Source organism: Prosopis cineraria, unplaced genomic scaffold (assembly GCF_029017545.1).
Source record: "Prosopis cineraria cultivar Desert tree isolate PC_DT_omini unplaced genomic scaffold, ASM2901754v1 PC8, whole genome shotgun sequence".
Lineage (NCBI taxonomy): Eukaryota > Viridiplantae > Streptophyta > Magnoliopsida > Fabales > Fabaceae > Prosopis > Prosopis cineraria.
This window is the reverse complement of record NW_026555339.1, coordinates 3,874,551-3,898,109: the sequence shown is the minus strand read 5'-3', so window position 1 is coordinate 3,898,109 and position 23,559 is coordinate 3,874,551. Positions and strand designations below refer to the sequence as shown.

General features: G+C 34.5%; 3 protein-coding genes across 3 annotated transcripts; 2 read left to right on the top strand and 1 right to left on the bottom strand.

Moving 5' to 3' along the window:
* Window positions 1–3,939: 3,939 nt before the first annotated feature.
* Window positions 3,940–5,582, top strand: LOC129318976 (uncharacterized). Its single transcript, XM_054964004.1, has 4 exons — window positions 3,940–4,297; window positions 4,857–4,959; window positions 5,125–5,138; window positions 5,253–5,582. The coding sequence occupies exons 1-4, from the start codon at window positions 4,067–4,069 to the stop codon at window positions 5,565–5,567; spliced, it is 663 nt and encodes a 220-aa protein (XP_054819979.1). The 5' UTR covers window positions 3,940–4,066; the 3' UTR covers window positions 5,568–5,582.
* Window positions 5,583–5,631: 49 nt separating this feature from the next.
* Window positions 5,632–7,847, top strand: LOC129318977 (uncharacterized). The gene is made up of 7 exons (XM_054964005.1): window positions 5,632–5,712; window positions 6,053–6,139; window positions 6,256–6,294; window positions 6,426–6,524; window positions 6,967–7,132; window positions 7,348–7,457; window positions 7,565–7,847. The coding sequence occupies exons 1-7, from the start codon at window positions 5,662–5,664 to the stop codon at window positions 7,649–7,651; spliced, it is 639 nt and encodes a 212-aa protein (XP_054819980.1). The 5' UTR covers window positions 5,632–5,661; the 3' UTR covers window positions 7,652–7,847.
* A 6,353-nt stretch (window positions 7,848–14,200) lies between these two features.
* On the bottom strand, window positions 14,201–18,768 carry LOC129317877 (sucrose synthase 7-like). The gene is made up of 15 exons (XM_054962288.1): window positions 18,482–18,768; window positions 18,229–18,383; window positions 17,721–17,913; window positions 17,493–17,611; window positions 17,100–17,316; window positions 16,862–16,957; window positions 16,595–16,768; window positions 16,387–16,503; window positions 16,117–16,283; window positions 15,698–15,922; window positions 15,008–15,574; window positions 14,788–14,926; window positions 14,634–14,710; window positions 14,497–14,520; window positions 14,201–14,411 (listed from the first exon to the last, which is right to left on the bottom strand). Exons 1-15 carry the CDS (start codon window positions 18,713–18,715, stop codon window positions 14,396–14,398), a joined length of 2,520 nt encoding a protein of 839 aa, XP_054818263.1. The 5' UTR covers window positions 18,716–18,768; the 3' UTR covers window positions 14,201–14,395.
* Between the last annotated feature and the right edge of the window lie 4,791 nt (window positions 18,769–23,559).

The following is a 23,559-nucleotide window of genomic DNA, read 5'->3' as shown; positions in this document are numbered from 1 at the left end:
CTTTAGATTCTAATGATGTATTTAAATTATTTAATGCTCATAAAGATGATAAAATTTTCATGAATTTAATGATAATTTATATTGAAAAAATTGATAAAACATTTATTGTAGACACAATAACTAATAATTTTTATACCATGAAAATCGATGAGTAAAACTTGTAACATCCTGATTTTTATATAATAAAAAAATTGTGAAATTTAGGTTTTGAGGATAACAAAAATGATAATAATAGGAATTTATATCATTTGAGGTTATTTAGAAATAATATTATGGTTAGGTATTTAATTATGAATTAAAAATTTAAATTTAAAATCACATAAGCAATATTTAGTTAAGATACAATATATAAATAATTTTTTTATGTGTGTGTTAAAAAAAAGAGAAGGTAGAAGGAACAAAAAAAAAGGGGGTGAAAGGTTATTGTTTTTAAATCCTACATTAGTTAGATGTGGAAAGATAAGAGGTGCCTTCATATATAAAAAGGAGGGGGTGTGTGTATTAGGAAGCATGAAGGGCTAAGATGCAATTTGGAGGAAATTATAACTTTTGGCCCAAGAGTTTGAATAATTAAATTCAAACCTATAGTTTTTTTAATATAATTGTGGGACCCACAATCTTATTTTTATATTATTTTTCTATCCTCCTCTCACTCGATGTGTTCTCGCAGGGAGGGATTATTTTCTTTTTCTTCAGGTATGCTCCAACTTTTCTGTTTAGATTAGCATTTAAAAATTTATTTAATTACAAAATTAATTTTATAGTTATTTTCTAAATAGTATTAGTTTTTTAGTGATATAATTATTTTGGAGAATAGAGCAAATATTTTAATTAAAATTTTTTATAGGATAGTTAATCTGATGATATGATGGATTAAAAAAATAGGTTGAAATTTTTAGGGATATAATAAATATTATAGAATATTTTCTTAAGGTTGAAACTCATGTTTAAGAACTTTTGAGTTAAACTCTAGATCTACATGGTTGAATTTATGTTGAATCTGAAATGTAGGGATGAACCTCTGATTATTAAATATTTATTTAAGTATGAATAGGTATTTTTGAGGTTATAGAAAGGTGATTTGAGGCTTTAGAATAATTTTAAAATTTTTATTTTATTTTTAGAAGAATTTTTAGAATATAGAAGGATGAAATTGTAATACTAGAAGTGATTTGAGACTTAAAAATAGTTTATTAGGGTACGAGAATTTTAGAAAAGAATTTGAAAAGTTAAATGAGGCATAAATCTTAAATTAGTGTTAATATGGATTATAGATCTAAGACTTTCTAACTCTTTAAATTAGAGTTATTTATTTTAATATAAAATTAATATATAGTATTATGAAATAACTATGTAGATTGTGTTGACAAAGATAGTGGTGAAAGAGGAGTTGTGAAGGAAAACTTGTTATTCAAGACACGAGGTAACCATTATTAATGTGTTGTGATGAGTGTGTTTGTGAATGGTTATGTGTTGTTTTGTTGTTTGGAAAAATTATGAATTATTAAAAATAAATACTATTATATACTTGTTTGAAATTATTGTCAAGTGGGTCAAAAATTTATTTTTGTTTATCATGATAAGATATTATTGTTCGGATATATTCCTGTTTGAACATTTGAATGATGCATGACTTGTCAGGATATTTTAATACATGGTGTTAGTGGAAATTTTTGTTCGGTTAGTTATTACCATGTGGTAAGTCCTCATTGGATTTAATGAGTGACGTGTCGCTTGGTTCAACTCACCTTTGGCCGGGTAATTTGGCATCCGAGCATGGCCAAAGGAGGATATAAGGTGCAGTCATGCAATTAAATACTTGTTCGGTTTATTTGAAAATATTGTTCGGTTAAATGTTTCGCGTACCCACTTAGCAATCGCATGATTAGTTACATCCGCATGCATCATTACATACTAATTTTTGGTTATTGAGACTTTTAAATCTCATTCCCCTTGGTTAACATTTTTATAGGAGCGAGTTCGGCTGAGAAAGCACCAGAGGCATAACTTTGGTGTATGAGACACCATCTTTTATGTTGCCTCTCATTTTGTATTATGCAATGTATTTTGTGCCAACTTAGGACATATCTTATTTTGACAACATGTAAACTCTAATTCTTTTTATTAAATGCATTTATATGACCAAGAGAATTATGTTTGTCCCTCTTGATTCATGACCTGATTTGAATATCATGCCATGAGGATCCTATCTGTCCCTCATGGTTCTAATTATTTTTTGAGATATTTTAAGACCTGTGGTATATTGTCTTGGATGTATCATGGTAGAAATTTTTCTACCATAATAAGGGTTCAATGAAAAAAAAATAATTTGTTGAATTAATAATTTGTAAAAAATTGATTTGTAAATTTAAAGATATTACAAAACTTAATATATATTATTATTATTATACACATGTAAAATTAAATATAAATATATTTGTTGAAATATTTATATTATGTCGAATATATATATATATTCATAATAATGTAACAGGAAATATGAGAAAGAAAGCTGTTAATATTTTAATAAAATTTATGAATCATTTATTTTTGAACAAGAACAATTTGATAATTTATAAAAATTTATTAATGACAGTAAAGTCTGTAAGAACTTAAGTGAAATTATGATATTTTGAGAAATCAAATCATTATTTATATATTTTAGAGAGATTTTATTATATTTTTCCTTAAATAATTTCCATCTTATTAAAATGACTTTTGAAAAAAATTATATCTCAACATAAATTGATTTTTCACAAATAATTTTTTACAAACTAAAAACTTAACACGCTCTCAAATCGGCGAGAAAGCACGTTGCGTGTTCCCTGAGAACCAATATATTGCAGATCTGAAGAAAAGATTACTCAGTGTAACATTTTAACCCCGAGAGGATTCCTTTCCTAGAGCTACAATCACGAGACGAGAGTCCAAATGCATCAGGAGAAGGCACGGTCACATGCCCACTTTCACCACACACTATAATTGTATACGATCCTTCGCGTCATTGTTTAATCCCTTTTTAAAAAATTTGGATTCCACAGCTGTATTTTATTTAAATAACTGAAATTTAAATCAATAACTTTAAATTTATACTTCACTTAAAATTAATAAATAAAGAAATGAAGAGATTTATTTAAAATATTGATATGAATTTTAATTATTTAAATGGTATGCGCCCTGCCTACAAACATGCTGATTTGATAATATACTATTTCGAATCCCCCCGCCCCCGGTTCATGCCCATTCCATCCTTTTCATTTCTTTGTTGATGGGTCCTGCCTGGCAGGCCTTCAACGCAAGGCGGGGAGGAGCGTGAATGTGGTGGTTGGGTTGGGTCGAGGTGAGTGCACAGCACATGCTTGATCCATGGCTTCAGTAAAAAAGAAAAAGGATAAGCATGTTGGAAAGAATATGACAAAATAATCCATCCCAGGGTTCACGAGTCACTTCATTGTTTCTCTCCCATTCTTGCTACATAAAAAAAAAATTTTTAAAATATATAAATAAATTTTGCAAATCATTTATTTTTAACAACAATACAATATCAAATAAAAAATTTAATATATAAAATTATAATTTATTGTTATATTATTACGGATAAAAAAAATTATAAATATTTAAATAAAATTTATAAATTATTTATTTTTAATAAAAATAATTTAATAATTTATATAAATTTATTAATAATAAAAAATTTTTAAAAATTTATGAAAAGTTGTGATTTTTAAAAAAATCAAATTATTATTTACTTTTATTGTATTGTCAATTTTTTTAAAATAATATCAAGAAAAAGTTATCCCCATTGCCACCACCGAGCCAAATTACCAAACCATCCCAAAAAGCTGGTCATTTTCTTTCTCTTGTTGCTCTAAATAGCTGGTTAATGATTGTTATTGCCCGGAAAGTTGAGGATCTTTATCCCTTGTCCGTATGCCGTAAGAGTAATGAGGCCCCTGGCTTAAATAAACAAGCTCCTCAGTTATGTAGTGGTAAGTGCCTGGTCTTGGCTAAAAAAAAAAAAAGAAGAAAGAAAGAAAAAGAGAGAGAGCTCTGTTTTGGCAAGCTTATGGCTTCAACAGCTGCTGCTTCTTGCTCTCTGCAAATCTTCTTCCTCCTCCTCTTCCGCCTCCTGGAATTGGCCTGTTCATTGGAATGGGGAGGCGCTGAGGAGGTAAGCATGGTGAAAGTGGGAGACTTCTCGAAGGTGGAAGATGCTGTGAACTTTCATTTATACTATGGCCAGACCTTCAAAGTCATAAAGAATGCTCTTGATGCCCACAGCTACCTTCTTCTCCAGGTATCCTCCCTATCCTCTTCTCTGCCCCGTTTTCTTTCTGTAATCAACAATGGAGGCACGAGGCAATGGCGGTGGGGTTTAGTACTGACTTCTAGGCTACTAGGCTCCTATTTGGGAAATAATTGGAGGACAAAATTTATTCTGCATTATTTTTTTTGCATCTTAAAATTTCAGAATGATAGATCCTGATTGAGAAGCCATTGGAAATTACTTGCTTTCTTTTGTTCTCGAATTCCTTTGAAAAGATAGTATATAGGACACTGGAAGATATTTCTGTTTAGTTTTTGGTTCTTTTTGGTTATAATGAAGAGGAGAATATGGCAATTTGAGTGGAATTAAGTGCACTTTGTAACACAGATCAAATCAGATTGTAGGAACATAATTGGCAATGTGGATAATAATACTTTTTACTATTTATATAATGCGCGAAAGATATTTCGCTGTTCTTCGCTGGCAACCCCAAAACAAAGATTGCCTACTTCCGGGAAACTTATGCTAGATGTCCAATACTTTTCCTTCTTATATTGATAATTATATTGAGAAAATTTCTCGTTGGCAGAATAATACAAGGATTGCATCAAGGACCAAATATTGCACATCAAGAATCAAATCATTTGTGATTCCATTGTCAAACTATTCAGTTGATACCGATTCATTTCCAGGCAATCCCTTCTATGCAAATCCCTGCCTCTATGCATTCTCTACTTTTTTGCTTGACTTTAGTTTGCTACCGCATAACATCAGAAGCAATTTTATTTTTCTCTAGAAAAACTAATGCATTAACGCTTTCCTTTTTTTTCTTTTGCCTCCTTGGGGTGAAACTCCAGTTTCCTTCTTAGAGGTAAGATTACCTAGCCTTTTCAGCCTTCTTGGAGTTTAATTGTCAAGATGGAAGTGTCTTACTAGCATAAATGATTGGCCTTCTTATTTTTCCCTCCTTTCATGTCATGGATAGCTTCTAGGCTTGCTAGGGAGCTTGAAAGGCATAACATCAGACTTGGTGGCTTCTCAATGCGTTCTAAAATTATACCAAGATGGTCAAATAGAAATGTTCAACAAGACTGACGAAGAAAAGCTTGCACAGTTTGCAGCTCATTTCTCTGGTGATGCTGATCATCTACCAGCATGCAATTTTGCCACATTTGTCCCTTTTTCAGAAGACACTCCTTTGCAGGCAAGTAAAAATTCGACATTACTCTGTAAAGACCCCAAGAACTATGGCATCCACATTAAGTGCTTACATTTTACTATTGATATTGTTAAATATTAACCTATCAACTTATCACGGTAGTATATTGTCTGTGCTTGGAATTATTAACTATTTGGTACATGCACTTTTTTAGAGAGCAGAATGGATCAAATTCATGGGAGCATATGCAAATGAAGAAGCTAGAGCCAATCAAGTGTATTCTAAGGTAAGCACTCCACTCAGTCCGAGGCTTAACTAAGTTTAAAATATGGGGAGGTTCTTGTTTCTTTATGAAAATTATTTTCATCTTTGTAATTCTGTAGTCGTGAAGCTTTTTCTGTTTCTTGGTCCAATGGAAGACGGGCAACTCATACTCTGCTAGACTGTATAAAATTAAAACAGAAGGATTTCCAAGTTTTTCTATAGTTGAATGTTTTTTGGGTTTCAGTTTTAAATTGCACTTGCAAATTTCTCTATCATTTTTACATAGTTAGTCATGCAAAAGTTTTTGTAACTGATTGAATTTTCTGATAACTTCTAAAAACCAATGATTTGTTATTGTACAGATTAAGGAGAACTATTTGTGCTTGGCTAACATCACAAACAATCGAACATCCTTTAAACCAATAGTAGCATGGATGAAGTATTCTGATGTATGTATCCCCAGAAGCTCTGACTCTTATTTCAAATATTATTTATCTCCTAATCATTCCCAGATTCTGTTTTTTTTTTTTTTTAAATTCAGGACTTATGTATATTCTTTTTTCAGGGCGTTTGGGCTTTTTCAAAGAACGCGTATAAGTTGAAGGTATGAAGAGAACTGTAGATAATTAGCACAGCAATTAGAAAATGAGATGATGTTTCTGAACAGGGACAAAACATTGTTATTATGCATCACATAAACTCTTCCCTTATTTTGCACACTAACATTGCATGCAGTATGTGGAAGATGCTGGTGGAGAAAAGCTTGATGCAAACAAGAACTCTTATAATGTCTCTGATCCTGATGATCTGGACGAACTGCATGCCATCTTATGTGTAAGTTACTGCAGTTAAGTTAAAAGATATGATAGAACCTCTAATCAAATTTTCTTGTCTACTTAGTTGAATCTAAAGTTCTACATAATAAGGCATGGATAAATATCATATCCTCTAATGCCTGGTCCCTTTTTTAATATCTAAGAAAGAAAATTGATCTTTTGGACGTCCCACAATTATGAATTTTGACCTTGAGATTCTTATATCATATTCATTTTGTGCTCCGCTTGCTAATGTTTTCATTTCAACAGCCTACCAACCATTTATCCATGCATTCTTATGATTACATTGTGTTCATTTGCTCCTTCTGGAGAATTAATTCTCATAAATACATATTCATTAAAAAGCAAGTTTAGTTCATATCTGTATTCAATTTTTTCTATTCAATTTGCCTGTTATTTAAGTTTCTCAACAATTTATATAATCTTATTTCTTGATGCAGACTGTGGAAGTGGTGATTGATGAAACATTAACTTTTGATCCATTCAACTATACAGTATCAACATTTCTCCAAAATTTGAAAGTTGAAGATCATTCTTGTTTCTCCTTTCTCACAAATACAAGCTTATGGAGACATGACAAAAGGATTCAAAATAATGCAACTCTGGGTAAGTTGTTCTGGTTTCTCGCCTTTGTCAAATATAATCCATTGCAGTCATAACTCGTAAGTTTTCCATGAAAATTGTTTATTCATTTCAAGTACATAACTACATAAGTTAATTTAAAGGGTCATAAATTTGATTTTTTTTTTCCCTCGTTTGTGTAATGAAAGGAGAAATCTAATTGATAATTGCAAATTGCGTGTGATCTTCTACATGCGAAGACTGGTTCAATGGAGGAGTCTCTCAACCTCAATTGGTACTAGCCGATCTTATTGAAGTTTTATTTCCCACTGGAAATTACAGCACAACATACTTCAGGAATCTCGCAAAGGTAAATTTTTGTATTATTCATTCAAATTTTAATAAGCTGTGAAATGGGAATTTCTTTTTCCCTTTCCTTTTATTTTCTAAACCTCAATTTTTGACATCATCTTACAGGGAGAAGGACCTTCAGATATTGGTTCTGAAACGTGTGAGAGGGACGCTTCCATTGCATTGGAACCTACAATAGTAGCCTGCGGATGATTGTGTTTCTGCTTCAAAGATAGGTCTTTTTGGTTAATACTATTCTTTTTAAATTTGATTTTCAAAATATAGGATATATACATTTTTTTCGTTATTGTTATGTTTTTTGCACTTATCACAGCATATACCTAAAGGCTAGAATGTAACATCGTTTTCCTCAATCAGATGACAATAGTGAACTATTTTCTATCCTCCAGTTTAAAACTCAAATGTTTTTCATGGCAACCATTATTGTTATTTATTCAGAATGATTAAAATGTTAAACGTCCAGAGATCTAACCTTATTATATATAAACGATCAGATTTTATAGTTTCACGTATTTTTTATCTTCCATGGCCACTTTTTCCCCTTCAATACGAATTTCCAGCAGTTCAACTGTTACTTAAATCCTGAGAACCTTCTTCATTTATTATCACCCCCCACCCAAAAAAAAAAAAAACAAAGATATGATAAAAAGTCTTATTTAGAAGAAAGAATTTCATTTAAGAATCACGAATATAACTTAGTCATATGTTAGACCTAATAAAATCTGAAACTACACTGCAAGATCAAAAGATTAATTGAATTTTTTTTTATAAAAAATGGCACAGAAACCGAATGAAAAGAGAAAAAACTTTGAATTTTATTTCTCGTCTGCCTCCTTACAACAAAGTGAGTGTCCTATTTATAATGTTAGGACTCTGAACGAAAACAGTAATCAGCTAACGTTACAAATGTAAATGCTAAACGTTTTATTGGCTTAATGAAGGGTAACGGTGGCTTAATGAAGGGTAACGGAACACGTTTGGCTTCAATTTTGTAACTCTCGTGTATTAGTTCTGTTGTCCGTTTCAGTCCGTTTCATCCTTCCCGGGTTCAGCAGAACTCGCCCTCGAGTCAAATTCGGCATTATCGTCAATGTAAGGGGATAGATCAGCAACATTGAAGGTGGTAGATACACCATAAGAACCAGGTAATTCCACTTTGTAAGCGTTGTTGTTGATCCTTTGCACTATCTTGAACGGACCATCAGCTCTTGGGGACAACTTGGCGTTTGGTTGTTTAGGAAATCGTTCCTTTCGTAGATGTATCCAAACCAAGTCTCCTACCTTAAAAGTCTGCTGTCTTCGATGTTTGTCACGTTGAGCCTTGTATCTCAAATTCTGCTTTTGGAATTCGCTCGCGAACTTGCTCATGCAACTTCTTAATTTCCTTAGCCCTTTGGTCAGCATCAGAGCTATATTGCTGCTTATCAAGTGAAGGGGTCAAGTCTAGTGGACTAAGGGGACGAGTGCCATAAACAACTTCAAACGGACACTTCCCAGTTGCTTGGTTGACAGAGTTATTATAAGCAAACTCAACTTGAGCAAGAATAAGATCCTACTGCTTCAAATTCTTCCCTACGAAACTGCGAAGAAGATTACCAAGAATCCTATTTATAGCTTCAGTTTGACCATCTGTCTGGGGGTGACTAGCGCTGCTAAACTGTAGCTTAGTTCCCATCTTCTTCCATAATGTCCGCCAAAAGTGGCTAAGAAACTTCACATCACGGTCAGAAGTGATAGTTCTAGGAATGCCATGAAGACGCACAATCTCCTTAAAATACAAGTCGGCTACTTGAATAGCATCGTTGGTCTTCTGGCATGGGATGAAATGGGCCATTTTTGAGAAGCGATCCACAACTACCATGACAGAATCTTTTTGCCTCTGAGTCCGTGGTAAACCCAGAACAAAATCCATAGTTATATCTTCCTAAGGTGCTTCTGGAATTGGCAGAGGCATGTATAGTCCAGTATTCTGACCCTTGGATTTAGCCAAGTGACAAATTCTGCATCTCTGTATATGCCTGTTGACATCCCGTTCAAGTCGAGGCCAGTAAAAGTTCTCATTCACTAGGTTAATTGTCTTATCTCGTCCAAAATGTCCAGCTAATCCACCATCATGTGCTTCCCAAATTATGGCTTCTCTCAAGGAACCCTGTGGAATACAGAGGGTTTTACCTCGAAATAAAAACCCGTCGTGTCTATAGAACTGGTGGAAAGGTTGATTTATAGTTGCTTCCCACACTCCTCGGAAATCAGGATCATCTTGATATAACTCTTTGACAAGGTCAAATCCAACAACCTTGGTTTGTAGTGTTGTAAGTAGTACATGGCGATGACTAAGGGCATCTGCTACGGAGTTCAGAGTTCCAGCCTTATGTTTGATAAGGAATGGATAAGACTGTAAGAGTTCACTCCAACGAGCATGTCTGCGGCTGATCTTCTGCTGGGAATTCAAATACTTGAGAGCCTCATGGTCCGAAAAAAGTATGAACTCTTTATTTAGGAGATAATGACTCCAATATTGAAGAGCTCGGACAATTGCATAGAATTCCTTGTCATAGGTAGAATATTTGAGCTTGGCATCATTGAGCTTCTCACTAAAAAAGGAATGGGATAGCCCTCCTGGCTTAAGACAGCACCAATGCCAGTGTTAGAAGCATCACAGCTAACTTCAAATACTTGATCAAAATTAGGAAGAGCTAGGACTGGAGCTTTGGTCAACTTCTTCTTAAGCTCCTCAAAGCTTTTCTGAGCTTGCTCTGTCCACTGAAACTTCTCTCCTTTGGTGCAGTCTGTAAGTGGTGCGGCAATTGAGCTAAAATTATGGATGAACCTCCTGTAGAAAGAAGCTAATCCGTGGAAGCTTCGAACCTCCTGGATGGATTTTGGAATTGGCCAGCTGTCAATGGCTACAACTTTGCTTGGATCAACGCGAACACCTTCCGCGGTAATGATGTAACCCAAGAACACAACTTCGTTGGTGAGGAAGGTGCACTTCTTGAGATTTGCATAAAGCTTCTGCTCACGCAAGGCTTGCAAAACTTGCCGCAAGTGATCTAAATGCTCCTCTTGATTCTTACTGTAAATAAGAATATCGTCAAAGTACACAACAACAAATTTACCAATGAAGGGTCTCAATACCTGATTCATCAGGCGCATAAATGTGCTAGGAGCATTTGTTAACCCAAAAGGCATCACATTCCACTCATATAAGCCATCTCTGGTCTTGAAAGCAGTCTTCCACTCATCTCCTGGTCGAATTCTGATTTGATGGTACCCACTACGAAGATCAATTTTGGAGAAAGTAGTGGCACCATGCAACTGGTCCAGCATATCATCAAGCCGAGGTATCGGAAACCGATACTTAATAGTGATCTTGTTGACGGCTCGGCAGTCAATGCACATTCTCCAACTCCCATCCTTCTTAGGTACTAGAAGAACAGGTACAGCACAAGGGCTGATACTTTCTCGAACTAACCCTTTCTTCAACAACTCTTCAACTTGTCGTTGGACTTCGGCATGTTCCTGGGGACTCATCCTATAAGCAGGCTTATTAGGAATGACTGCTCCTGGAACGAAGTCAATGGCATGCTGTATGTCTCGCATTGGAGGCAACCCTGGTGGTATCTCACCGGATATTACATCTGAAAATTCTGACAATAACGGAATGACTCCAGGTGGATTGACCGTCTCATCGTTCACCTCAAGCACCAGAATAATGCTCATCATTTGGGCTTCGGATTTTGACACCTTGAATTCCTCCTTAGTCAATAAAGACACTAACGGCTTAGATACACTAGATTCCCTTGAAGATTGGCTAATCTCATTGGGTGGTAGAGGCGCTAGTGTAAACTTGACACCATCTTTCGTAAAAGAATAAGTGTTTGCTCGCCCGTTATGCATAGCATGTCGGTCATATTGCCATGGCCTCCCCAAGAGAAGGTGGCATGCATCCATGGGAACAACATCACATAAAACTTCATCACAATATCGATTCCCAATAGAAAAGGTCAGGCATTGTTTAGAAACTTTTACCTCATTCCCTTTGTTGAGCCAGTGAAGCTTGTAAGGTTGTGGATGATCTTGTGTTGGCAACTTCAATTTCTCCACCATGTAGTTAGATACTACATTTTCACAGCTTCCACTGTCAATGATGACATTACAAACTTTTCCTTGGGCCGTGCAACGAGTGTGAAAAATGTTGCGTCGTAACCAAGGTTCTTCTTTGACTACTGTTGTATGCAGACTTCGTCTAAGCACCAATGCTTCTCCTTGATCAGCAGGTGTGACCTCCTCGTCATATACGGGATCAGTGCCGTAGAACTCATCGTCCTCCTCACCTTCTTCAAGTGCTTCATACCCTGATCCTTCTCGAATGGTGACAACCCTTCGTGTAGGACAGTCCGCAGCAATATGGCCAAATCCTTGGCATTTAAAGCATTTGATTGCTTTGGAACCAGATTCCTTGGCAGCATTGGATGGTGGTTTGCGCATAGCAGTAGGTTGTGGCTTGCTTGAGGAGTTAGTCTGCTGAAATTCTGCTTTACGGCCTTCTGGATAACTCCTAGAGGATGAAGGTTGGAAAGCGGATCTCTTAGGCATCTGCTTCTCAACACGCACGGCCAGACGGATGACATCATCCAAGGTCCAATATTGTTGAAGCTGGACTGGACGACTGATATCTGTGTTTAAGCCTGCAAGGTATCGGGCTATTGTTTGCTCCTCCTTCTCCTGAATATCACACTTCATCATGAGTTGTTCAAACTCTCTAGTATATTCTTCTACAGATAAAGATCTCTGTCGAAGATTTTGCAACTGGATAAAATTATCCTGGTGGTAATGATCTGGTAAAAATTTCCTGGTGAGCTGGCGTTTCATTTTCTCCCAGGTTTCAATCTTGCGCTTTCCCTCACGTTCTCGCTTCCGTCTGAGGTTTTCCCACCAAATAGAAGCATGTTTCTTAAGTTTGAGGGCGACAATTTTGACTTTCTGCGCATCTGGAATCTCCTTGTATTCAAATACTCGTTCAACAGTTTGTAGCCAATCTACAAACTCATCTGGCTGGAGCCTTCCCTCGAATTCAGGAACGTCAACCTTGATGTCATTAGGGCGGAATTGTTGTTGTCGTGGACGGCGGCGGTTTTCAGTAGATGACGAACTACTGCTTCCCGAATCTCTCTCTAAGTTTTCTCTGTTGTTGTTTAACAGAGTTTGCTGCAATTCCACAGTGGCTTCCAATTCTCGTATCCTACGTCTCAACTCTTCCATCTCAACCTCGTGCACATGTCTACGTCTTGGAGGCATTTTGAATAAGTGTCAAGGCTAGGGATAAAGATTGGGGTGCGATTGGAAACGTTGAAGGATATAGGGGTAAAGTGAATTTTTTTTTTCAAAGGCTAGGGGCAAAATGGGGATTTTGGACTGTCTAGGGGGTAAAATAGCGATTCTAGAAGAATGATGGGTCAAATTGAAATTTATGAAAAATATAGGGGTTAAACTGGAATTCAGGTAAAATCAAGGGGCAAAAGTGTAATTTTAGGAAAGTTTAGGGGTTAAAATGGAATTTCTGAAAAATTTGGGGGAAAATTTGAAATTTCATAAAAAATAGGGGTAAATTTAGAATTACTGAAAGATTTAGGGCGAAAATGAAATTTCTGAAAAGTTGGTTGATTGGGCGTAGTGACGTGGCGACTGTGACACGTGGCATAAAACTATTGGTCTGACCTTCATTGACCGGTCAGAACGATGACGTGGCAGCTGACGTCAGCGTCTTCAACCTTCGGATAGCGCGTGACGGCGCGTGGACCGGTGGCGAGGCGCGTGGGTTTCCGACGGTGGCGCGTGGAGGCGCGTGCGACTGTTTCCGGTGACGGGGAACCTCTTGTTCCACGTTTTCGAACCTCGTGAGCACGATGGTGATGTTAGTTTTCTGAGAAAATGCCCGGTTTGTAAAACGCGAAGACGTCAGGGACTCCTCCTCTGAATCTCTTCTTTCCGGCGTACTTTCTCAACTGTAACTCACTCTCTCGTTCTCTGGACCAGCTCTGATACCAAAAATGGCACAGAAACCGAATAAAAAGAGAAAAAACTCTGAATTTTATTTCTCGTCTGCCTCTCTTACAACAAAGTGAGTGTCCTATTTATAGTGTTAGGACTCTGAACGAAAACAGTAATCAGCTAACGTTACAAATGTAAATGCTAAACGTTTTATTGGCTTAATGAAGGGTAACGGTGGCTTAATGAAGGGTAACGGAACACGTTTGGCTTCAATTCTGTAACTCTCGTGTATTAGTTCTGTTGTCCGTTTCAGTCCGTTTCAAAAAATGACCAAAATGCCTTTCATTTTGTTATATGGTATTAGTAAGTGAAGTTATAAAATTAACAAAAATTGGTGTGAAATTAACAAGTAAAATTATGTGATTAATAAGTAATACAATTAGGCTGAAAGAGTCATGGATTTAATAAGTAATAGTTAAATAATTAATAAGTTTTATTGAAGAATTAACAAGTAAAGCAAGTGATATAACTGAATTGAGAGGCTTATGGATTTAACAAATAAAATTAAATAGTTGACAAGTTTTGTTGAAAAATTAATAAATAAAGTTATACAATTTAGTCTAATAGAAAGGCATTTTGGTTATTTTCTATAAAAATGATTTTAGTTTAGTTCTTTAGTCTTGCAGCATAATTTCAGATTTTATTGGATCGCTGATCGTTGAATGAAATTCTCCCCATTTAGAAAGATTTCTCAAACTATCACATTTTATTCATAACATGAAGTGGTTGCCGTCTTGCAACTCATACAGAGCTCATAATTTTGATTAAAAAAAATAAAAGTTACGTAAAGGGCATATAAATTTCCAAACACAAATATATAACGTGCCAATGTTGTCAATAGCAATCTCTTTTTGGATGCTACAGACCTTGTTGCTCAGACCATTAAAACCGAAAGAATCTGAAAAGAAACCAAAACTAAGTTAGTTGTTGTAAACCATAATAAGCTAATCCAAAATTTATTTTGTTTTGTTCTGAGTTCTAACCTTTCAAATTTGGACTGAGAACGTCTGTGTACAAAAACAAAATTTATATATATTAGATCAATGATGAAGGCAGCCACGTTTTTTCGAAAAACTAATTTTTTAATCAAATGAAATGCTCTTTATGAGTGATGACTTGCCTTGGCCGTTGTTGTGTGATAGCCTGCCTGTACACTGGTTGTTGAGGTTCATCTCTTACAATTGGTACAGTCGTAGCCTGTAACATTAAGTTCCATCTCAGAATTTTATCGCATCACATGTTCACTCTTTCAGAACCAATTCTATTGGCCTTACCAGTTTTTTGAATATAAGATTATAGAAAGTGTTGATGTATCTCTGCTTCGCCATCTTTTCCTCCTTGTGCATTTGCCTCCACAGGGTGTAAATACTTCCCATATTCAGCACCTTGTTCGCATAGATCTTCCAGGTATAACTACAAAATCAAAATCAAAATTTTTTAATCATCTAATCATCGCGGACGCACAAGAAACAATGGATCTTGTTTGATGTTTACCACTCATTGATCCGCTGTAATCCATACGCAGAAATCCTGCTCCATTGTGTAGGATCTACTCTGCATTTTTCAAAAAAATCAGCAATTTTGTTGCTTGATTCATTCCCATTAAGGGGATCAATAAGAAACCCAGAAACCTCATCGACGATGATTTCTGCTGGACCTCCTTGTTTAGTGGCGAAGGTGGGTAACCCACAGTTCATTGCTTCAATGACTGTAAGACCGAATGCTTCATATAATGCGGGTTGCACGAAAGCTCCCTTTGTGTCAGCAATGCAGCGATAGAGCTCTCCATTGCGATACCTATCAGTCTGTGCAGCAATCCATCTGCATTGACCTCTTAGTTGGTATTTCTCAATCAAATTATGCATTTTGGTTATTTCTTCCTTTTCTTCCCTATCATTTGATCTCAAAGGGTCAAAAAAACCTCCAACTATGACAAGGTTCACCAAGTTTCTGAGTCTCCTGCTCCTTCCAAACCACTCAACTAGCCCAGTTAAGTTCTTCACAGCATCCAACCTTGCCATTGAGAACATGATGGGTTTTCTCCTGTCTACAAGATACCCACTGTTTTTGCATTGTTTTTAGAATTCAGAGAAAAGAAGAAGTTATTTGGAAGAAAATAGTTATTCATATCGTATTTGATAATCTGAACAATGAATGTATAGGAGTGGTGTCTAGATTACTTACATATGCTCACTGGTTTCTGATTTACCATACAACAAGTTCTCAATGGCTGGGTGAAATTGAGTGAGTCTTCTGTCTTTCTCGGTGTAAGGGAAATAGACAGACTGGTCAGCTCCAGGTGCAGCTATATTGAACTTTGGATCAGTTAGATTTATCCCCCCAACAACCCTACACAGTCCTGGGAGCGTAAATGCAGCATGACTTTCATACTGTCCACATCTAAGTTGGCTGCAGACAAGAACTTTGAAAATTCATTATATTTCCACTTAGACATATGGGCATTAATTTTATGTGTACAACCTACTGAACTATATCAGTATGCTCTTTTATGTATGCAAAACAAATCGTCAATTTATACAGCATGGCTTTGAAAAATTTGTTTTTTTTTTCTAATGTACATGTACAAAGCTAGGTAAGCTAACCTTCCCGCAATTTCTTGGTATGTGCTAGTTATGATAAAATCTGCTGCATTCATAGCAACTGTATCGGCCATGAATTGGCATGAGAAATGGTACTTTGCTTCAAACTCCCTCCACTTGACATCTGAATCTTCATACTTATTCTTCTCTAAAGCATGAGCTATTGTTCCCTGATTTTCAAGGAAGCTGAGGAATTAGTACACGTGACGGAGAAGACGTCCTTACAGCCGCAAAAACCATTGAGAGGGAAACTTAAAGGGATAGTGACCAGACCTGAGTTATGTTTAGTTTACTAGCCATCACAGACGCTACCAAATTCCCATCGGTGTAATTTCCAAGAATAAGATCCGGTGGCCCTTCCATGAATTCCACAATCTTGGCAGTAGCATCCTAATAGTATGAACAAAGGAAGCAATCAAAGTGAAGTTCTTTGAAGTTAAGAAAAAAACCAAGGTAGTGATTATCAAACAAATGCCCGTGCCTGAGTAAACCTCTCGAGATAGGGATAAATGTCAAAGCGAGAAACCCACTGACGCAGGATCCCTCTGTCTGTCTGAAAAGGCACACGTACAATGAAGGAGTGTCTAGTATCATTGATAGGTTCCAACTCCAGATTGCACTTGGTTCCTCGGGCATCGGGTATGAGTCTTGTAACCTGTCAAGATCAGAAAAATACTTAATTATTCTATTAAAGAGTATGTTGTATGCATGTACAATGAGATTATTTTTTGCAGCTTAAGTAACTTACCACAAGAATCTGAGGCTTCATATGTAAACCTTGTTGCCTAATTCTGAGGAGCAGTTCTTCTTCCAAAGCCCTAACTTGATCCAATATGTACACTACCTGTTCAAGATATGAGAAACATGGAGATCAAAAATTGGATTGATTGGTTATCATACATGCATTACAACCTACTTGGCAAAGATCAAGAGTTTGATCCCAATCACTCTAAATCTAGCCAATTATAGTAAAGCTAAATTCCTACCTGGCCTCCTGTATCTGGCAAGCCAATAACATCTGCTTGCCCAAAATAACCATGAACAGAGAATATCACTATGTTGAAAATAGTGGGAATACGGCTAAAAAACTTCTCCAGGTTCACTGGGTCTGGTGCTTGTAGTGCTTCTGATAGGATTCTCATTGTCTCCCTCACTCTTCCTGCAGTATCTCCCCAACCACTCTCAAAGCCCTTTCCCTTGAACCTATGAATGAAATATTAAATTGATGTTAAATCACAACATCCAGACCGCTTATAAATAGTCAGATTGGTAAGAGTGAGATAGAAACATAAGTAGTGTTAAGGGTTCAAAGTCTAATAAATTATAATAAAAAAATTATACCATCCTATACCTTTTCAATAGAATCATAGAAGACTTACTGTGGCTCAAAATTCTCATATGGAGTGTCCATAGGAAGTGATGAGAGGAATGTATCAGCCCCTACTAATGCCAGCTGAAGATTTGCAGCAGAACCCAGCGTTTCATTAATCAATAAACTCTGTCAATTTAGATTACACGAGGAAAATGAACATGGGCCCTTAAAATTCTTCAACAAAAAATGTGTTATGGATTCAGTTAATCTCATGGCTCATGTTCTTTGCTCTTACTTCTCCTCGATAATTCAGTGCTAACAAGTAGTTAACTAAGGTCTGTTTTTTCGCCGCTTTCCCACTCAACTTGGATGATAAGACCTTGGTCACAAAGCTGAGACCATTCCCAATTGAAGAAGGGTGTGCCAAATGAGGGATTTTGCTGTCAAACGCTACAAAATCTGCTTCTAATGCGTTTTCATCATTTGCCCTACGATATGAGATCAGTGATAATTATCAACACACACTTCAACCATACGTCTTACACTGGTAACAATAAGACCATTACAGAAGACCTTCATATTCATGGGGTATAGAGTTTGAACATTTATCAATTCTAGAGACATGACTCTGTTAATAAAATATATGAATGGAAATTATATTATTTAAAATTTTTACCATATTAATGTCATGTAGGCATTTCTAGGGAATGATTATATTTTCCCGATATTTCCTATTATTTTCTCTCTCTTTCTAACATAAAACATGATCAGAATATCAGGAATAAGAAGAAGAAGAAACATACCAACTTTCGTCATACACCATTTCTTTAAGTTTCAAGTAGTCAATGGGGGAGATACTCTCAACAGAGAGATCCAAAGAACTCACTTTTACAAATTCCCAGAATGCTTGATTTGGCCTCACCGCAAAGGCAACATATGGTGGATAAACAACAGCTTCCTGCAAGTTTCACAGCACATCAAATCAATGGCCAGCCACGCCATCTTCAAAGTCACACTGTCACATGTAAATGATTTCAAATTAAAGAGGACTTAAACCTGTGTGGATCTCAGAATGGGGCCTAGAAAGCCATCCATCACTTCGTTTCTTTCGCTTATGTCATCGATAACTAGCTCCATTTCTTCCATCAAATGTTGAGGTTTCATGATCCTTCTGCCCTTCTCAAGGTACCTAGCAAAACACCTCTTCATATAGTACCGGCTCTGCCTCAGTGCATCCGGCATGCTCTCTGTCACAGAATCTGTGCGCTTTAATGCTGTTGCATAAGCCATTTCAACACACAAATGTTCTGATAAGGTAAAAAATCAAGGTTTTGAAGGCTAGATAAAAGATAATGTTGGTTCTTGTTCTGCCTAGTATGATGTGGTGGTTTAAATTTATATGCAAGGGAATAAGGATGATGTGGCATGAAGAAGAGAACCTTTTTAGCTGGAATTTTTGTGAAAAGTTGGGAAAAGAACAACTCCAGGGGTAAGAAAAGGAAAAGAATGTTTTCTGACAAGTGATTCAAAGCTTGAAGAGAAAAGGCTTCTTCGAGTAGTACTTCTAACGTGGAAAAAAAGGTATCATTCTTTTCTTCTGAGTCACGAGCTTTGTCTCATGCACGCAACAGCTACAAACATTGGATATTCAAGAGGGATCTCGTAAATCCTTGTTTTTTGTTTTAAAATTTTACACAGGGAAGAATAATATAATTTATAATCCTTGAATTTTTTCAATTATCAATTTAGTCCTTAAACTTTAGTTTCATATAACTCAGTTCATAGATTATTAAGTTAAGAAATTATAGGAATTAAATTGTACAAAATAAAAAAAAAATTATGAGGGTTGACTTATTTCAAATTAAAAAACTATAAAGACTGTTGTTTTCGAGCTAAGAAAATGTAAAGACTGTTTTGTTTTCAATCAAAATTCAAATGCCAAACAAAAATAATATTTTAAAAAAAAGATATACTCGTAAGTTTTTATATGTCTAGACAAGAAGTATATGAATATATTATTCTTATTAATATTATTAGCACTTTCAAGATTATTTGTTTTAATTTAATTGAATACAAATATATTAGGTATATAAAATTAAGTATGTAAATTTTATTTATAAAATAATTAACATACTGTATCAAAAATAATTAAAATGTTAACTTTAAAACCCGGAAACTAATGGGAAATAACAATATAACTGGCATTTGGCTTACAAAATCCAGCATGACTTTAAAAATGTTACTATTTAATTTGATTGCTGAGTTTTTTTTATATTCTTTAATTAATAAAACTAAGAGAAGTGGATATTCTCAGATAATTAAGTAATTAAATGAGATAAACTACAAATGAACAAAACAGGCAAACAATAATACACACAAGATGGTTTCTTGAACGTTTTGGGACTACAATATCTTGTAACAAATTAGAAATGCCCAATTGGTACTAACCCATCTTATTGAATTTTTATTTCCCACGGAAGATTACATAGCATGCTACTTTAGAGATCTTGAAAAGGTAAATTTTTAATGTTCAACTAAACTACAAAATGCGGTTTGTTGTTTTTCTGTAACCTTTTATTTCCTACTCGATTATTATCCATGTCGTCTTGCATTTGTATTTCAGCTCCAAAGTTGTTTTTTTTTTGCTGTAAATACTATTTTTTTAATATTCGAATTGCCAAATAGATTAATAGAGGATATTTACATGCTTTTTGCCCCCCTTCTATTTTTTGACAACTACATGTTTTTTTTTATTTTCTCAAATTAGAATGGACCGGTACTTTAACTTGTATTTTTTTACTCTAATATATTTGTTGATAATTTCCAAAAAGAAGAATAAGAAGAAGAGAAATTCATTAATCAAGACTGTACAAATACATGCTTTTTTAGTGTTGTTAGCACTTGTCACTTCTTCTTTTTCGGCCTGATTGTTTGCATTTATCAGAGTGCACGGAATGAAGCATTGTTTACTCAATCGTGTTTATCATCCACTGTCGCCACTCATTTTCCTAGAGGATTCAAATTTCCAACAGATTCATAATTTCTTTTTAGAGAAAGTAACATGAATTAGTTGTCACCCTGCAGCATATATATACAGAACTAGCATTTAATAACCTGTACATTGCACGGAAGCATTATATAATTATATATCAATATTATTCCACGAATATAATTTATCTAAATATATTTAATTAAGTTTGTTGTGTTTTCATAAAATTCTGAAATATAATTAATTAACTATGGCAATTATTTGTTAAAAGCAACATGCAAATCCAATACACCAAGAATTGGTCATATGTGAAGATAGGTTATGGCAAATACAATTCAACGTTGCACAATGATGTTGACCATAACTTTGTTAATTATCATTTCCAAATGAAACAATGATTGTTCTGTAATAAATATATTTCGATGACCATGAAGTTTCTTCATAAAAAATAAAAAAAATCCTAGAAATGATCCAGCATTTTAATACAAAAAACCTAAATTGTTTTATATTGAGGATCATTTTTTTATATTGATAATCCAGCATTTTAACACAAAAAACCTAATAAATGATCCAGCATTTTAATACAAAAAACCTAGAGTGTCATGCATTATTGCCGATTCCATCTCCTTCTCCAACCTAAATTGTTATCTATTTTGAACACGTGGATGCATAAATCCACCATTTTAATACCAAAAACCCAAAAGATTAAAGTCCGAGAAGTGATCCAGCAAGAGCCTCCAAAATAGACAACCATTATATAATTTGGTCAGCCTCAATTCTTCTCTTGTTTGATAATCTTCATTGGCCTTGCCTTTGTCTTTGCAGGAGTGGTGTGATCAGGTTGGAGGCTAGCATCAGCTTCGGCAAATCCCTTGTTAGCTTATTGTTTCCTCTTCCCCCTCAGTACAGCTGAAAAGTACGAAATTGACTTATACATTAAACAACGACAGTGCAAAATTAAACATATTTTAGAAAAGTAAATCTCCACTTTGAGTAATATGGCAACAAAAGAGTAATTAAATTGATAAAAGAACATCAGAGGCGTCTCATAGGAATATCAATTCAATACGTATAGGAATGCTGATGATAAATGGCAGCAGAAGTGTAATTGACATTTGATATGATAAAGTAACATTGAAATGAGCAAGAGTACCAGTCGTACAAAAAAAGATTAGCTTCCCTCCATAAATGATATACCTTGAGTTGCTACAAAATCCCTACAAAGAGGAAAAAGCCAAAATCTGACTATCTACAAACTGTGATAAACACATTCTAAGCTCACATTTTTTAATGAATGAAAAGCAGAGGTACTCATTTTTTATAAATGAAAAAAAGAGACATACATTTGAACGTGAGAAAGCAAAGGTACTTTGAAATGATGATGAACAACACTCAGGTTGCAAGTTAAAATAAACCAAACCAAATTTTAAAAAAATGTAGTACCTATTACAGGTTTTATTTATTTGAAGTACCTTTATGAGTGTAGCATATATATAATTGTTGTCAGACTGGTTCCGTTCAGCAGCCTACTTCAGCAAAAGGAATGAAGGGGTTATAGTTGACATTAATTTTTACTTATCACTTTGATTGGATTAACACAAACTTAAGGCTTATTTCGACAAAAGTACTCACTTAAGAGGATCAAGTATGGTTTCCCCTTAAACAAAACACAACACCATAAAAAAAAAAAAAGGATGGATATTGATTGCCATCTGTAATGGCTTCCTCCCATGCACTGCACAAGATTGGGAGAAAAAAAGAAGTCATCACCTTATGGAGATATCTCACAGCTTGCATTGTGTTTTTCAACAAAAGGTGAAGCCTCTTGACTTTTGATCATGAAAAGATGCTATCATTGTTACACCCAAAATTGCAACGCGGACAACAAGCGAGAGTGGAGATTCTGACCTTCAGAGCAAGAACCGGTGGAATGAGAGTAGCCACTAAAATTTTAAATTTTTTTTTGAAAAACCATTTAGAAGAGAATAAGGATGGTCTGCGAAATCAAAAAATAAATTTGGGAGTCGATTGAGTGTGGGCAAGATATTAAGTAGTCCACAACATTCATTCGTCAGAACAGTTACTTAAAGTTTGTTGTGCTAAATTAATATGATTTTAAAATTATTTTAATTATCCCTTTCTTATTCATGTATTTGATCTAAAAATGATAATAATTAAGTGAGAAATATTTATTTATTTACAAGGAAAGATTTGACTCAAAATCGAACTCTAAAACCTATGTACCCTACGATGAAAATTAAAGTCCACGTAATTTGGAAAAAAGACTAGTGTCAATAGTTTTTTTATTTATAATTTTCATAAAAAGAGAGAGTTAAATGAAAATGACTTACCAATTATAAACAAAACAATTTTCTAAGATGTGGGTTGTTGTGTTTTAATTTGTAAAGATAATTTAGCTTCACTTTCTTACTTCCATTTTAAATTTTAAAAATATTTTCATTGTTATACTTTCTCTTATTTTAAAAATTTACTTTGTCATCGTAAAAAAGTAATTTAAAAGAGAAAGTTTTTAATGTGCCTATGGAAATTTATTATCACTCGTGGATATTCAAATGACCTCAATGCCTTTTAAAATTTTATATTTTCCTTACAATATAAAATCTTAAATTATTTACAAAATATTTTATTTTAACATTTTTTATATATTAAAAATTTATTCAATGTGCCAATGAGGACTTTTATTACTCATGACAAAAAGTATGATAAAAATTATAATCGTCATACCAACTAAATCTTATTAACTCACACAATAAAATAATTATCCTAAATGTTTGTGGAGATTTTTTTTTTAAAATCTCACGTGAGAAGAGGATCCAACCATCTAAGTATGATTATAATTTAAATACCTTAATTTAATTAATTAATAATTAAAGAAAACAAGCATTTATTATATTATCATTTACAATATCTATTTATTTACTTATTGTATAAATTAATAACCACTACATTTGCAAGGACTTATTATCCTTCACAATGAGACGATTAAGCTGATTATCTACGGAGATTATTTAAATCTCTCATGATACCATTCAAATGTTTTAATTGATTATATTTGGAAAATAATAAGAACAAAATTGTTCATTTAACCACACATTTAAAATCTCCATATGAAAATGATGTCATT